Source organism: Antennarius striatus, chromosome 12, assembly GCF_040054535.1.
Source record: "Antennarius striatus isolate MH-2024 chromosome 12, ASM4005453v1, whole genome shotgun sequence".
Lineage (NCBI taxonomy): Eukaryota > Metazoa > Chordata > Actinopteri > Lophiiformes > Antennariidae > Antennarius > Antennarius striatus.
Window position 1 is genome coordinate 3,221,788 of NC_090787.1, and position 13,006 is coordinate 3,234,793.

At 41.5% G+C, this 13,006-nt stretch overlaps 2 protein-coding genes across 4 annotated transcripts; both read right to left on the bottom strand.

Moving 5' to 3' along the window:
- Positions 1-1,582: 1,582 nt before the first annotated feature.
- Positions 1,583-6,058, bottom strand: LOC137604866 (2-Hydroxyacid oxidase 2-like). Of its 2 annotated transcripts, none has more exons than XM_068329045.1 (8): positions 5,922-6,058; positions 5,271-5,423; positions 4,918-5,069; positions 3,856-4,139; positions 3,414-3,623; positions 3,148-3,306; positions 2,000-2,069; positions 1,583-1,888 (listed from the first exon to the last, which is right to left on the bottom strand). In XM_068329045.1, exons 2-8 carry the CDS (start codon positions 5,399-5,401, stop codon positions 1,833-1,835), a joined length of 1,062 nt encoding a protein of 353 aa, XP_068185146.1. In that variant the 5' UTR covers positions 5,402-5,423; positions 5,922-6,058; the 3' UTR covers positions 1,583-1,832. The 2 variants fall into 2 exon arrangements, with proteins under 2 accessions (XP_068185146.1, XP_068185145.1); XM_068329044.1 differs by having other exon boundaries at positions 3,414-3,626.
- Positions 5,929-13,006, bottom strand: LOC137604865 (2-Hydroxyacid oxidase 2-like). Of its 2 annotated transcripts, XM_068329043.1 has the most exons (9): positions 12,886-13,006; positions 12,568-12,720; positions 11,814-11,965; positions 9,828-10,111; positions 9,294-9,518; positions 8,826-8,984; positions 8,297-8,366; positions 8,085-8,187; positions 5,929-6,066 (listed from the first exon to the last, which is right to left on the bottom strand). In XM_068329043.1, the coding sequence occupies exons 2-8, from the start codon at positions 12,696-12,698 to the stop codon at positions 8,132-8,134; spliced, it is 1,077 nt and encodes a 358-aa protein (XP_068185144.1). In that variant the 5' UTR covers positions 12,699-12,720; positions 12,886-13,006; the 3' UTR covers positions 5,929-6,066; positions 8,085-8,131. The 2 variants fall into 2 exon arrangements, with proteins under 2 accessions (XP_068185144.1, XP_068185143.1); XM_068329042.1 differs by lacking the exon at positions 5,929-6,066 and having other exon boundaries at positions 7,571-8,187.

Below are 13,006 nucleotides of genomic sequence, written 5' to 3' on the forward strand. Positions count from 1 at the left end.
CAGACATGGTTTATGTGTCCTGACTTGAACATAATTGGATGCATCCACCTGGCATAATCAAAGGAAAGAGTTAGATCTATACTTGAATTTAATCATCAATGAGCTCAGCAAAGTTCCACCTAACCAGGTGCAGAGTCCATGCGCCAAGCAGGTAGATAATAAAGAAGTTATAAGGGTAATGAATGACATCATGTTAATCTGGTGTAAAATATAAGTATACTGACTTGACCTCAGATGACCTGAATGTGAGTTTGGGCATTGTTGTTTCCAGCTGGTTTAAAGACGCTTTTGAACTATAGTGTAGACGTATTATTTTATTATAATCATTTTAAAACTCCCACTCAGGCTAAACACACACACACACACACACACACACACACACACACACACACTCCTCACCGCGGCCAGTGGCCATCTCTCCTTCATGCCATGCCAGACCATGATAAGCAGTTGGCGAAATACCGACTGGAAAGCTGATTTCTGTCCCCTGCACTGTGGTCCGTGTGTCACTCTCTGAAACGTCCTGCAGGACGCGAGGCCTCAGACGGATCCTGAATACGAAGGAAACAAAAGATCATATTAAGACCAGATGAAGAGGAAGAGGACGTATGAGTTCATGGCTTTTATTTTGTTGTCTTTTATTACTTCTGACAAGGACTTGTGACCGTCGTAAATACATTGAGTCATTGACTGGTTATGGAAAGTGTCTGTATCACTGAATTTATTGTTCCAGAAATTGTTGCCACTCTTTTTTATAGTAATTTTGAAAGATACCTGTTTTTCTTTGATATTTGTGAGATTCAGTACTGCCATTAATCCTTCCTTTGGTAGAAACCAAATTTGGTCTACTTTAGCCCCAACACTTGCTGTCCTGTATTGTCATTAATTGTACATTCCACCTTCTAATATTTAAGAATTAAAGGCTGTTTGATAATTATGTTTTCAAAATCAAATTTCGCCTCTATGAGAGTCCTTATTATTGTCTTAGACTCAGATTTTTGCTTCAGCGGTCAAGTAATTATGTTATCATCCAAAAAATCCAAACTCATTTTAAGAAAAGACCAAGACAAAGTCACCCACACCTTAATTTTAGTAGTCTGGACTTCTCTAGCGCTCTGTTTTACTGGGCCACCGTACTTTTTAGCCACCATACCTTGTCTACCTGCATCATGCAGGTAGACAATAAAAATCATTCTTTTAGTCAATGAATGACATCATGTTAGTGTGGTGAAATACAGTAGTTAGGTTTACTGCCTTGTCCCTAGATGATCTGACTCAGGTCTGTCATGAAAAAGTCCTCCCATGCCTTCTAAAGTTCAGTGGCCTTTTTTGGGAGATTGTCAACTTGAACAGTGGCCGTTTATACTGAATGAACATCAGTGTTAAATTCTAGTCTTTGAAAGCAGGTCATGTCCATCATGTAATCATTTGCGGATCCTGGTGTTGTTGCTCTGACTGTCTGCAAATTCTCTCAGCTGACTTCTATGTCAATGATACGTCCAGAACAAGATAGATTCATCAACCCAGAAGAACTGTCAGCATCTCCAACAGCATTCTATTTCATTCTTTATTGATTGTGTTTGTTACAGCAAAGACAGATGTATGTTGGTTTAATGAAACACAACACAATAGCACAAACACTTTCTTTATTCCTTTTCTAACTCTGCTGTCATCCATCATACACTGTAGTATAAATACAGGTTGGTCAGACATGATTCATGTTTCCTGACTTGAACATCTTCAGTTTGTTGTGGTGGTGTCTCAGACCCCTGCTCAGCATTCTTGCCTTCTGTTCAGCAAATGTCTTCTGGGTCTTTGGTGCTTCAGGTACTTTAGAGTTTAGAGAACTGAATGAGGTTCCTGTTGATTTCTGCCACATTTCTGCATCCTGAGGGACATGTATACAAATGATTGTTTTAGTAGAGACAGAATATATATAATAACACATTACACGACACATTACATTTCACTCTAGGTGACCTCGCATCATTTCTCTCACCTGACAAAGTCATGGCCAGACGGAACTCATCCTTTAAGATTTGCAGAACTTCCCTCACTCCTTCCTCTCCCTGAAAAGACACAGAATTAGATTTATGATCCTACTAAAAGGAATGAACAGTTGGGTCTATTGGGGGCAACTGTTTATTAAAATACAACGAAGGATAGTTGAAAATATGGTAATTTGGCATGTGTCGTTACGCCATTCTCATTTATGTCGGTTTTCAAAAGAAATACACAAAAAAACATTACGTCATTTAACTCCACTTTACGTCTGTCTGCCACAAATAGTGTGACAGGAGGTGAGGCTGAACTTGTGGGCAGAGCCTCACCTCCACACCTGTGTCTCATCTCCATACATGTGCTTCATCAGACTGATTAGCCTGAGGTTTTTTAAACCGGCTTCTGTTTTTGTTCTATGCCAGAAGATTCCTTTCACTTCCTGCGTGTACCTGGCTCAAACTGATCTTGCGTGTTCTCTACCTCTAGTTTTTCCGTGTAGTTGAGATTGCTCGAAGTATCTCTCCAGTTTTGAGTCCACTCCTGGATTTTCTTTAGCTACCTTGGTCCATGTATGTTTGCTCTGCATATGTGTGTGCCTGTGTTGGTGTCCATGGTTTGCTTCACAGCCAACATCCACGCAAGTTGATGTTGCCACATTTGATCTTATTTACAATTGCCTATAAGAACGAGTGAAGTCAGCTGTCGTTTAGCCAACTTGTTAGCTTGACTTGAATTTGCTCTTTTACAACATTTAAAGTGAGTTTCATGTTAATACTGTTATGAGGGAGATTGAATGTCCCATTAAAGTGTCTGCAATCGGTCGATTGACCGTGGCCAAGGCTGTCGATCCCTCCCGGATAAATCTCTATGCTGATGACACCATTTACTCATCTAGCCCTCCACTCCATTCTGCTGCTTCCACCCTCGGTCTCATTTCTATCCCTAATGTCTTTTCAAAACCTTCAGCTGTGTCTCAAATAGAAGAATAAATGCATTTTATTCAATTAGAAAACCTGTTTTTTTTCCTGTGCTGCCATTGCACACAACTGCTGGGATCCCCTTCTTTTCTCATTGCCTTGTTATGTCTTTATCTCCCCCTCCTGTCTTCTTCACTCATGCACACGCACACAGTGATGATGTTTGTACCTTGTATACAAGGCCCCAAACTACTGGACGGCCAATGAAAACACATTTGGCTCCCAAGGCCAGGGCTTTCAATACATCACTTCCAGTCCTGATTCCTCCATCCAGATAAACCTCGATCCTTCCTTTCACCGCGTCCACGATCTCTATCAGTGCATCAATCTGTTAGCAACAGAGAAGGACAATTCCAACCACATCCTTTACAGCAGATGTGTTTCAAACTGATATTTCATATTTCTACCCAGGACCCAAGTGTGGTCAGTCAGTACCGTGGCGAGGGTTCCATCCAGCTGTCTCCCCCCATGGTTTGAAACGATGATACCTTGGACACTGTGTTCCACGGCCAACACAGCATCCTCCTTGGTTAGAATCCCCTTGATGATAATGGGCAGGCTGGTGATGGACTGCAGCCAGTGAACTTCTTTCCATGTGATGGAGGGGTCACTGGTGATGTACGCCTTGGGGTCTACTGTCGCCTGCTTCTAGTGCATGTGGGACAGCTGATATAAGCATCAACTTATTATACAAATGTCCTTTACTTACTCATGAATCTGGCTTTTCATATTATTTTCAATGGTTTGATTTTAGATGAAAGTTTTTTCCCTATCACATCTTTGATCTGACCCGCAAGTTTACCACTACTAATTCCATTTTTAACTAAGTTTTCTTCAACCTTGTCTTAAAATTTTCAATATGTTGTTATAAACTTACCTTTTGCAGTCCATTAAAGTTCTTGAACTGGAGATGTGGTGGAAGCTTGAACTGGTTTCGGATATTGTTGTGACGCTTACCCAAGTAGGGCATATCAACAGTCAGGACAAGTGCCTTGTAGCCAAGTGCCTCTACACGCTGTACAACCTGTTCTGTCAATCTCCGGTCCTGGTACACAACCATCTGGAACCATCGGTACCCGTTTGGTGCTGCTGCCACAATCTCCTCCACTGAGCAGGTGGAAGTAGTGCTGGTGATGTAGCAGGTGTTCAATGCCTCTGCGGCTGTGAAGATGCAGTTGAGAAAGCAAACCACCCTTACTTTGACCCTAACCAATTATTGTCCCTCATTACTAAATGTGCCTGATTGACAAGCAAGTGCTAGTCAAGGTTTTGGGCATGCTGTATGAAGCTTCTTCCGTGGAAGTATATTAATTCTGAAACATAATGAATAGAAACATTATAAACACAACAAGGAGTCTACCAATGGAGCAAATGCAAACACAGCAGAGTTGGAATTTCAACGGCATTCTGTTGTCAAGAACATAAGTCCAGGATGTCCACACATGTCACAATTCATGGGGCAGCCCAGAATATAGCTAGTCCAGTAGATGCACATTTTAGGAAAATCAAATATAAATATAAAAATAAATAGTGATTTCAATTATCAAGATGTCCCCAAATGGATTGAATAGTGTCCCTAACCAGGTCTATAATGAACTTTTGTGAATATCGAGCTTTGCAAATTTCTACCTAACCAGGTGCAGAGTCCATGGATGGGAGGGGTAGAAAATAAAGCATTCTTTTAGTCAATCAACGACGACATGTTACTGTGGCACAATAATTACGTCTACTGACTTGTAGTTGTAGCCTAACATTATAATGTATGAACAATGTGAGTTTGAATAATTTCAATGTCAGGATCTCTAACATTTTGTGTAATGAACAACATCCTCTCATGCCCTCTGAAGTTCAATGGCCCACTCTGAGAGATTTGACTGGAAATATAAATATAAATTCTGTCACAAAGCATTTAAAGAAAATTGTCCATTTTAATGTTTACCTCGAGCAGTGGCCGTCTCTCCTTCATGCCATGCCAGGCAATGATAAGCAGTTGTTGATATACCGACTGGAAAGCTGAATTCTGTCCCCTGTACTGTGGTCCGTGTGTCACTCTCTGAAACGTCCCTCAGGACACGAGGCCTCAGATGAATCCTGAATACAAAACACAGAAGATCATGTTAAGACCACATGAAGAAGACATTGTGTACATGATTTTGTTCAACATGGAGCTATAATTTATTGATGAGTCTTCCTGTCTGACAATCTATTAGTCAGATGCTTTGACCGTGGCAGGAAGGTGATCATCAAGGGAAACTGTTAGATGAATTAGACGAGTTTTATTTAGCGTCGTACCTTTTATAAGCAAGCAGATTGTCATCCCTGGTGTAGCATTCATCTGCTCCAGCAGAAAAATAATCCCAGGCAGTCTTTGACAAATGTTCTTTAGCATACTTCTCAAAGTCAGTCAGGCATACCATCGCCATCTCTGGACACTGACCTCCCTGCCTGTGTAACAAAGATCAGCACGACACTGATTGATGTCAGTTCACACAAACCAAACAGGTTAAGAAGACAATCATCAGTCATGGATTTTTTGGTGAATGAAGCAAAATTCATGTCAAGTTATTTGACTTTCATAATTGAATAATGTAGAGTATAAGCTCCAACTAGGGCGGCATGGTTGCGCAGAGGGTAGAGTTGATGCCTCACAGGAAAAAATCAATTATGTTCCATGCAGAGTTTTTATGGGTACTCATGAGTACTCTCCAGGTTTTCCAGGTTCCTCCCACCTCCAATAACATGCAACTTGGTTTGCCCTGCGATTTACTGGTGTCTCAACCGGGGTTTACCCCGCTTCTACCAGAACCCGTGACCCGCAAGTTGAAAAATCGGATGGAGATGAAATGAATGGGTCTGGGACACCACTGAATCCAGAGAGGGTCGCTGCATGGTCCAGCGCTCCCATTGTTTTCCCTGCAGAAATGAATAAAACCGAGGACGAACCTGTTTCACAGTGATGTCGACCGCTGCTTTCACCAGCAGACTGCTGATGATCAACCCCCGTCTGACCAGCTAGGAGACCAACACGCCCCGTCTGGGCCAGTAATCTAAGGAACAGGTGACCAACAGTCTGCAAAGAGTGTGAACACTGAAAGACAAAGGTATGAGGCATTGTAATGATTTACACACCCATATGTATACACACGTTTTGTTAGTGATGATGATGGATGATCTGAAGTTTATACTTGATGACTATCACAGGGACACCTCTACAAAGACCTCAAAAGTCATAAAAAAATTTCCAGAATTTTTTCAGGCTTTTGTATTTTAGTAATATTAAATCAATCTATGACAGTCTGTCAGCAAGAGAGAGTTAGAATAGTTCTCTGTCTAAACTATTTCAAACGGTGCAATTATGAAAAACACATTTTTCATTTCTGTACAGACTAGTCCTTCCTGTCTCTACCAATTCCTAGAATCTGGAAAACAAACAGGTCCTGTATCGACTGTATTTTCAGAACGTAACAAAGTTAGTGATTGACAGGAGCGATGCAATAGACATACCAGCCCCATCTGTGCGACAGATGTGGTGCGTGGTTCAAAATATGAACTTGCAAAATGCAATTCAAATTTTAATGAACATTTGCACATCAGTCAGCTGTTTGTATGTGGGGGAAGACCAGGTACATTAATCAGAATCGGAATGAGCATACTTTATTGATCAGCGAGGGGGAATTGCTTGTTTGTAATAAATTGAGGATACTCATGAATATAGAACTATGTACAGTTCACTGCAATGTGGGGTTAGCAAACAGAGGGATGTAAATAACCACCACCAGAAATGAGAGAATTTAAGTGGCAGATAATAAGGACGCAGAGATGGCTATTTTCTGCTGTGCTGTAGGTAGTTTTTAGTTTTGGCCATACCTTTTTGTTCGTATTTTGCCAGCTCGTCAACATTCCTGATCACCAATGTTTCCATCTGCTCCGGTGAATGCCCCTTTGCTTTGATGAAAATCCTGCAGTTGTTTGTTCAGGTGTAATCAACCCATTCTTCTTTAGTTGACAAGCTTTTCATTTTTGGGCTTTGTTTAAAAAATAATCTTGTTCTTACAGTTGTAGAATTTTGTCAACATTGCTGGTGGTTTTATGTCTACTGACTTGTCCCTTCGATGACCTGACTCAGATCACACACAAGTATGTGTTATAAATATGTCCTCCCATTTATCTGAAGTTAAATGACCTTATGTGGGAGATTGTCACCTTGAGCAGTGGCCGTCTATACTAAATGATCATCAGTGTTAAATTGAAATGCATGACATGTCAAATGGGGCGTCAGTGGTTCTCACGCAGAGAAGATAGACACTTTATTAATCCCCAAGGAAATTGCAAATATTCACTGCTCAAGACATATATAATGAATAAATACTGGATAAATGCCAAGAGAAAAAAGAAACACTGACAACACAGGACAGGACATACCACAAGACATACACTACACTGACAGCACATATACTAAACTAAGGACCAAAGAGTATCAAATAGAAAAAAGTGATAGACAGCAGGAGGCCCACCTGGTGGGTAAGGTACATCCTTCTTAAGACACGTCTTTATCCCAATGTCTCTATACACACCACAACACCATGGTCCCACTACACTACATTGTTGTGTGATATTATTATGATCAAATCAGAAGTCAGTGATAGGGAGAACAGAGGCCACTCCGTCAGGTTCAGCCTGTGTTTACCTGAAATTCTCGCTTTCACATACCATTGGTTGTCACATATATCATTATGTAATCATTTGTGGATCCTGGTGTCATTGCTGTGCATGTCCATGTTAATCTCTCAGCCGACTTCTATGTCAATGATACGTCCAGAACATGATAGTTCCATGAACACAGAAGAACTGTCAGCATCTCTAACAGCATTCTATTTCATTCTTTATTTATTACATTTGTTACAGCAAAGCCAATCGTGTTTTGGTTTCTTGAAAAATGCCCCTGTCCCTCCAACACAACAGCAAAAACACTTTTGTTATAGTTGGTAACTCTTCTGTCACCCATCATACACTCTAGTGCACGTTGGGCGGACAAGGTTCATGTTTCATGACTTGAACATCTTTTAGTTTACTGTGATGGCGTCTCAGGCGGCTCAGCATTCTTGCCTTTTGTTCAGCGGATGTCCTCTGGGGTCTTTGGGGCTTCAGGTACTTTAGAGTTTAGAGAACTGAATGAGGTTCCTGTTGATTTCTGTCACATTTCTGCAGCCTGGATGAGGTAAATACAAATGATTATTTTAGTAGAGACAGAATATATATTAATACATTGGAATACTGGTTACATTTCACTCTGACTGACCCCAATTCATTTCTCTCACCTGATAAAGTCATGGCCAGACGGAACTCATCCTTTAAGATTTGCAGCACTTCCCTCACTCCTTCCTCACCCTGAAAGTACACAGAATTAGATTTATGATCAAACTGTTCATTCCTACTAAAACACCTTCAGGTTATTTAAATGTTTGCTGACAATGATGAGGTAATACACATGGTTATTACAATACAATTCATGATTATTGAAAATACTGTATGTACGACCTACATGACCTTCAGCTGTGTTGATGGCTCAGAACTAGAGTTTGTCAGCTCCTACAAATATCTTTGTTTCTGACTGGACAACTCACATTCTGTTAAGTTTCACATTAACAACCTGCAGGCCAAAGATTACACCAGATTTGGGTACCGAGTTTCTATGTTTGATTATGGTAAAAAGCATGGTAAGAAAACCATCCTCAATGCACACCACAGACAACAAGTAAAAATAATTATGGAAGAATCTTTACCAACTACGTCCAGAACGTCAGAAGTAACACAACCACGCACGCATGCACTTGGTGATGTTTGTACCTTGTATGCAAGGCCCCACAATACCGGACGGCCAATGAAAACACACTTGGCTCCCAACGCCAGTGCTTTCAGTACATCACTTCCTGTTCTGATTCCTCCGTCCAGATAGACCTCAATTCTTCCTTTCACGGCGTCCACGATCTCAGTCAGTGCATCGATCTGTTAGCAACAGAGAAGAACAAGTCCAACCACATCCTTTACAGCAGATGTCTGTGTAGGTTCTCAGTTATCCAGGTTTAAATCAATCCACTGGAGTTTAAGAAAGTTCTTGGAAGACCTTTCATCTTTCATCCAAGAGACTTCTTCAGAACTGGAGAACTGAAAAAGTCGATTGGATGAGAGACGAAACGACTTCCAGAACTTTCTTAAAGTCCAGTGGATTGATTTAAACAGCATTGGATTTACAGCAGATGTTTCACACTGGTGTTCCAAACTACTTCCCAGGACCAAAATGTGGTCAGTCAGTACCGTGGCGAGAGTTCCATCCAGTTGTCTCCCCCCATGGTTTGACACGATGATGCCTTGGACACCATGCTCCACGGCCAACTCAGCATCCTCCTTGGTTAGAATCCCCTTGATGATAATGGGCAGGCTGGTGATGGACTGAAGCCAGTGAACTTCTTTCCAAGTGATCGAGGGGTCAATGGCACGGTACGAGGTGACATGCTTCCCTGGGACTGTTGTCTCTGGCTTCTAGTGTATGTGGCACAACCACTATTAGCAGGAACTTATTATGCAAACCTCTCTACTCAACATATTGACAAGAACATATGCACTTCTTCTTCTTCCTTTCCTTTCGGCTTTTCCCTTCAGGGGTCGCCACAGCGAATCAATTTCCTCCATCTAGCCCTGTCCTTTGAATCCTCTTCTCTCACATACAAGAACATATGCACTATAGTCAATTAAATCCTTAAGCTGCACCCCTGTCTCAGACACATACCTGGGTCCTACACTTATTCTACTTTTAACTGCAACAGTGAATTCCTTTTCATATAAACTTACCGGTAACATTCCATCAAAGTTCTTTGACCTGAGATGTGGTGGCAGATTGGTGTAGTTGAATGTACTATCACGACGCTTACCGAAGTAGGGCATATCAACAGTGAGGACAAGTGCCTTGTAGCCAAGTGCCTCTACACGCTGTACAAACTTCTCTGAAACGTCCCGGAATTGAAAGATATGCGTCTGGAACCAGCGGAACCCATCTGGTGCTGCTGCCACAATCTCCTCCACTGAGCAGTTGGAGTAAGTGCTGGTGATGTAGCAGGTGTTTAATGCCTCTGCAGCTGTGAACATAACATTTAGAAACTATTTAGAACATTGAATTTACATCTGAGATGTTCATTGTCGGAGTCGGATGCTCAGTGTTTCCAGAATTTTATCCCCGCACTCCAACACGGATGACCTTGTAGTGGTCAGTACAGTGAAGTCTTGAACATCCCAACTCTACTTCTGATTGGCTAAGTATCATAGTCTTACTCTGACCGTAACCCGGCATTACCCATGTATCCATTTTTGCTACTGCTTTATCTGCCGTCGCGGGTCACGGGGAGCTGGAGCATATCTCAGCTGGCTGAGAGCGTGAGGCGGGAGAAACTCCGGGCGCGACGCCAGTGCACCGCGGAGCCAGACAGAGACACAAGACAACCACACACACACTCACACCTAGAGTCAATTTAAGATGATCAATTAACCTGAAGTGCATGTTTTTGTAGGTGGGAGGAAGCCGGCGAACCCAGAGAGAACCCACACAGACATGGGGAGAACATGCAAACTCCGCTCAGTGCGTGACGCAAACCCGGAACTGCCTCGCTGTGCGGCGGCAGCGCTACCCACTGCGCCGCCATGCCGCCCAGTCATTACCCTCAACTCTAAATTTTCCCAGCTGAAATCCAAAAAGGTAGGCAGAGCAAACCAGTTAGAGTCAGGATAGAGTTTTGCCACATGTTGCCATATGGATCTTTTTCCATGGAAGCATACTGAGTCTGAAACATCATCTTTGAAAGCACAAATGACCAATAACACCACTAGGGTTCTACAGAGACAATCACACTATGACATAACAACAAATAAAGTACACTAAATTTTGTTTTACATTATCTAGTTGGCACAAGTCCATTGACTAAGCAGGCAGAATGCACTGATTTCTGTTCTGACAAATCAGAGAAAGCAGGTGTATGTTTAATGCCCCTTTAAGCTACTGGATAATTGGCTAGACATTTCAGAGAGAAAAACAGAACAAAAAGGAATAGGGAAACATGGTGTGTGGCAACACCATCAAGTTTTCCAGGATGGAAAATTCTATAGTTTCAAAGCATATAATTCTATTAAATAACAGGCAGTTCAGCCTGGATGGCTTCTTGTAATGTTCTGCTGCCTCCAGCTGTTGGGGTCTTGTGACATAAAAACCCTTCTCATGAATGTGAAAAAGCTGAACGTTTGATCAAATCATTACCTAAAAAAAATAGACATTCAAAATCAAATGTAAATGGTGATACAGATTTTTTTCAGGCTCAATTTGACAGTTTTTAACGCAATATCTGAGCCACTTTATTAATTGGATGCATCCACCTGTCATGATCAAAGGAAAGAGTTATATCTATACTTGAATTTAATCATCAATGAGCTCAGCAAAGTTCCACCTAACCAGGTGCAGAGTCCATGCGCCGAGCAGGTAGATAATACAGAAGTTATAAGGGTAATGAATGACATCATGTTAATCTGGTGTAAAATATAAGTATACTGATTTAAACCTCAGATGACCTGAATGTGAGTTTGGGCATTGTTGTTTCCAGCTGGTTTAAAGACGCTTTTGAACTATAGTGTAGACGTATTATTTTATTATAATCATTTTAAAACTCCCACTCAGGCTAACACACACACACACACACACACACACACACACACACACACACACACACACACACACACACACACACACACACACACACACACACACACACACACACACACACACACACTCCTCACCGCGGCCTGTGGCCATCTCTCCTTCATGCCATGCCAGACCATGATAAGCAGTTGGCGAAATACCGACTGGAAAACTGATTTCTGTCCCCTGCACTGTGGTCCGTGTGTCACTCTCTGAAACGTCCTGCAGGACGCGAGGCCTCAGACGGATCCTGAATACGAAGGAAACAAAAGATCATATTAAGACCAGATGAAGAGGAAGAGGACGTATGAGTTCATGGCTTTTATTTTGTTGTTTTTTATTACTTCTGACAAGGACTTGTGACCGTTGTAAATACATTGAGTCATTGACTGGTTATGGAAAGTGTCTGTATCACTGAATTTATTGTTCCAGAAATTGTTGCCACTCTTTTTTATAGTAATTTTAAAAGATACCTGTTTTTCTTTGATATTTGTGAGATTCAGTACTGCCATTAATCCTCCCTTTGGTAGAAACCAAATTTGGTCTACTTTAGCCCCAACACGCTGTCATGTATTGTCATTAATTGTACAGTCCACCTTCTAATATTTAAGAATAAAAGGCTGTTTGATAATTATGTTTTCAAAATCAAATTTTGCCTCTATGCGAGTCCTTATTATTGTCTTAGACTCAGATTTTTGCTTCAGTGGTCAAGTAATTATGTTATCATCCAAAAAATCAGAACACATTTTAAGAAAAGACCAAGACAAAGTCACCCACACCTTAATTTTGGTAGTCTGGACTTCTCTAGCGCTCTGTTTTAAAGGGGCCACCGTACCTTTTTTGCCGCCATACCTTTTATAAGCCAGTAGATTGTCGTCCCTGGTGCAGCATTCCTCTGCTCCAGTAGAATAATAATCCCAGGCATCCTTTGAGAGATGTTCTTTAGCATACTTTTCAAAGTCAGTCAGGCATACCATCGCCATCTCTGCACACTGACCTCCCTCCCTGTTTGGGAACAGAGATCAATTTTCAGTATAACTCTTATTGATATCAGTTAACATAAAACAACAGCAGATTAAGGAGGAGATCATCAGTCATCAACTTCTTACTGAATAAATATGTCCATACACATTTTAAAATCCTTTTATTTGCTTTATCGCTCCACCCTACCTCTCTGAGTTACTTCACCCATACACGCTCAGCCGCTCTCACAGGTCAGCTGACCAGCTGCTCCTCATACAGCTTAAAGTCAGGCTGAGGCTCAGAGGGGAACGCTCATTTTCGGTATCAG

Coding starts and splice junctions, on each gene's coding strand:
- LOC137604866 (XM_068329044.1), bottom strand. CDS start 5,401: ATGGCGATGGTATGCCTGACTGACTTTGAGAAGTATGCTAAAGAACAT. Junction 5,070..5,270: donor AATCTGCTTGCTTATAAAAG/GTACGACGCTAA, acceptor TTTTGTATTCAG/GATTCATCTGAGGCCTCGTG. Junction 3,627..3,855: donor ACTTTAATGGACTGCAAAAG/GTAAGTTTATAA, acceptor CACATGCACTAG/AAGCAGGCGACAGTAGACCC.
- LOC137604865 (XM_068329043.1), bottom strand. CDS start 12,698: ATGGCGATGGTATGCCTGACTGACTTTGAAAAGTATGCTAAAGAACAT. Junction 10,112..11,813: donor AGAGATGGCCACAGGCCGCG/GTGAGGAGTGTG, acceptor TTATGTTCACAG/CTGCAGAGGCATTAAACACC. Junction 8,367..8,825: donor TGTGGGGCCTTGCATACAAG/GTACAAACATCA, acceptor GTGTACTTTCAG/GGTGAGGAAGGAGTGAGGGA.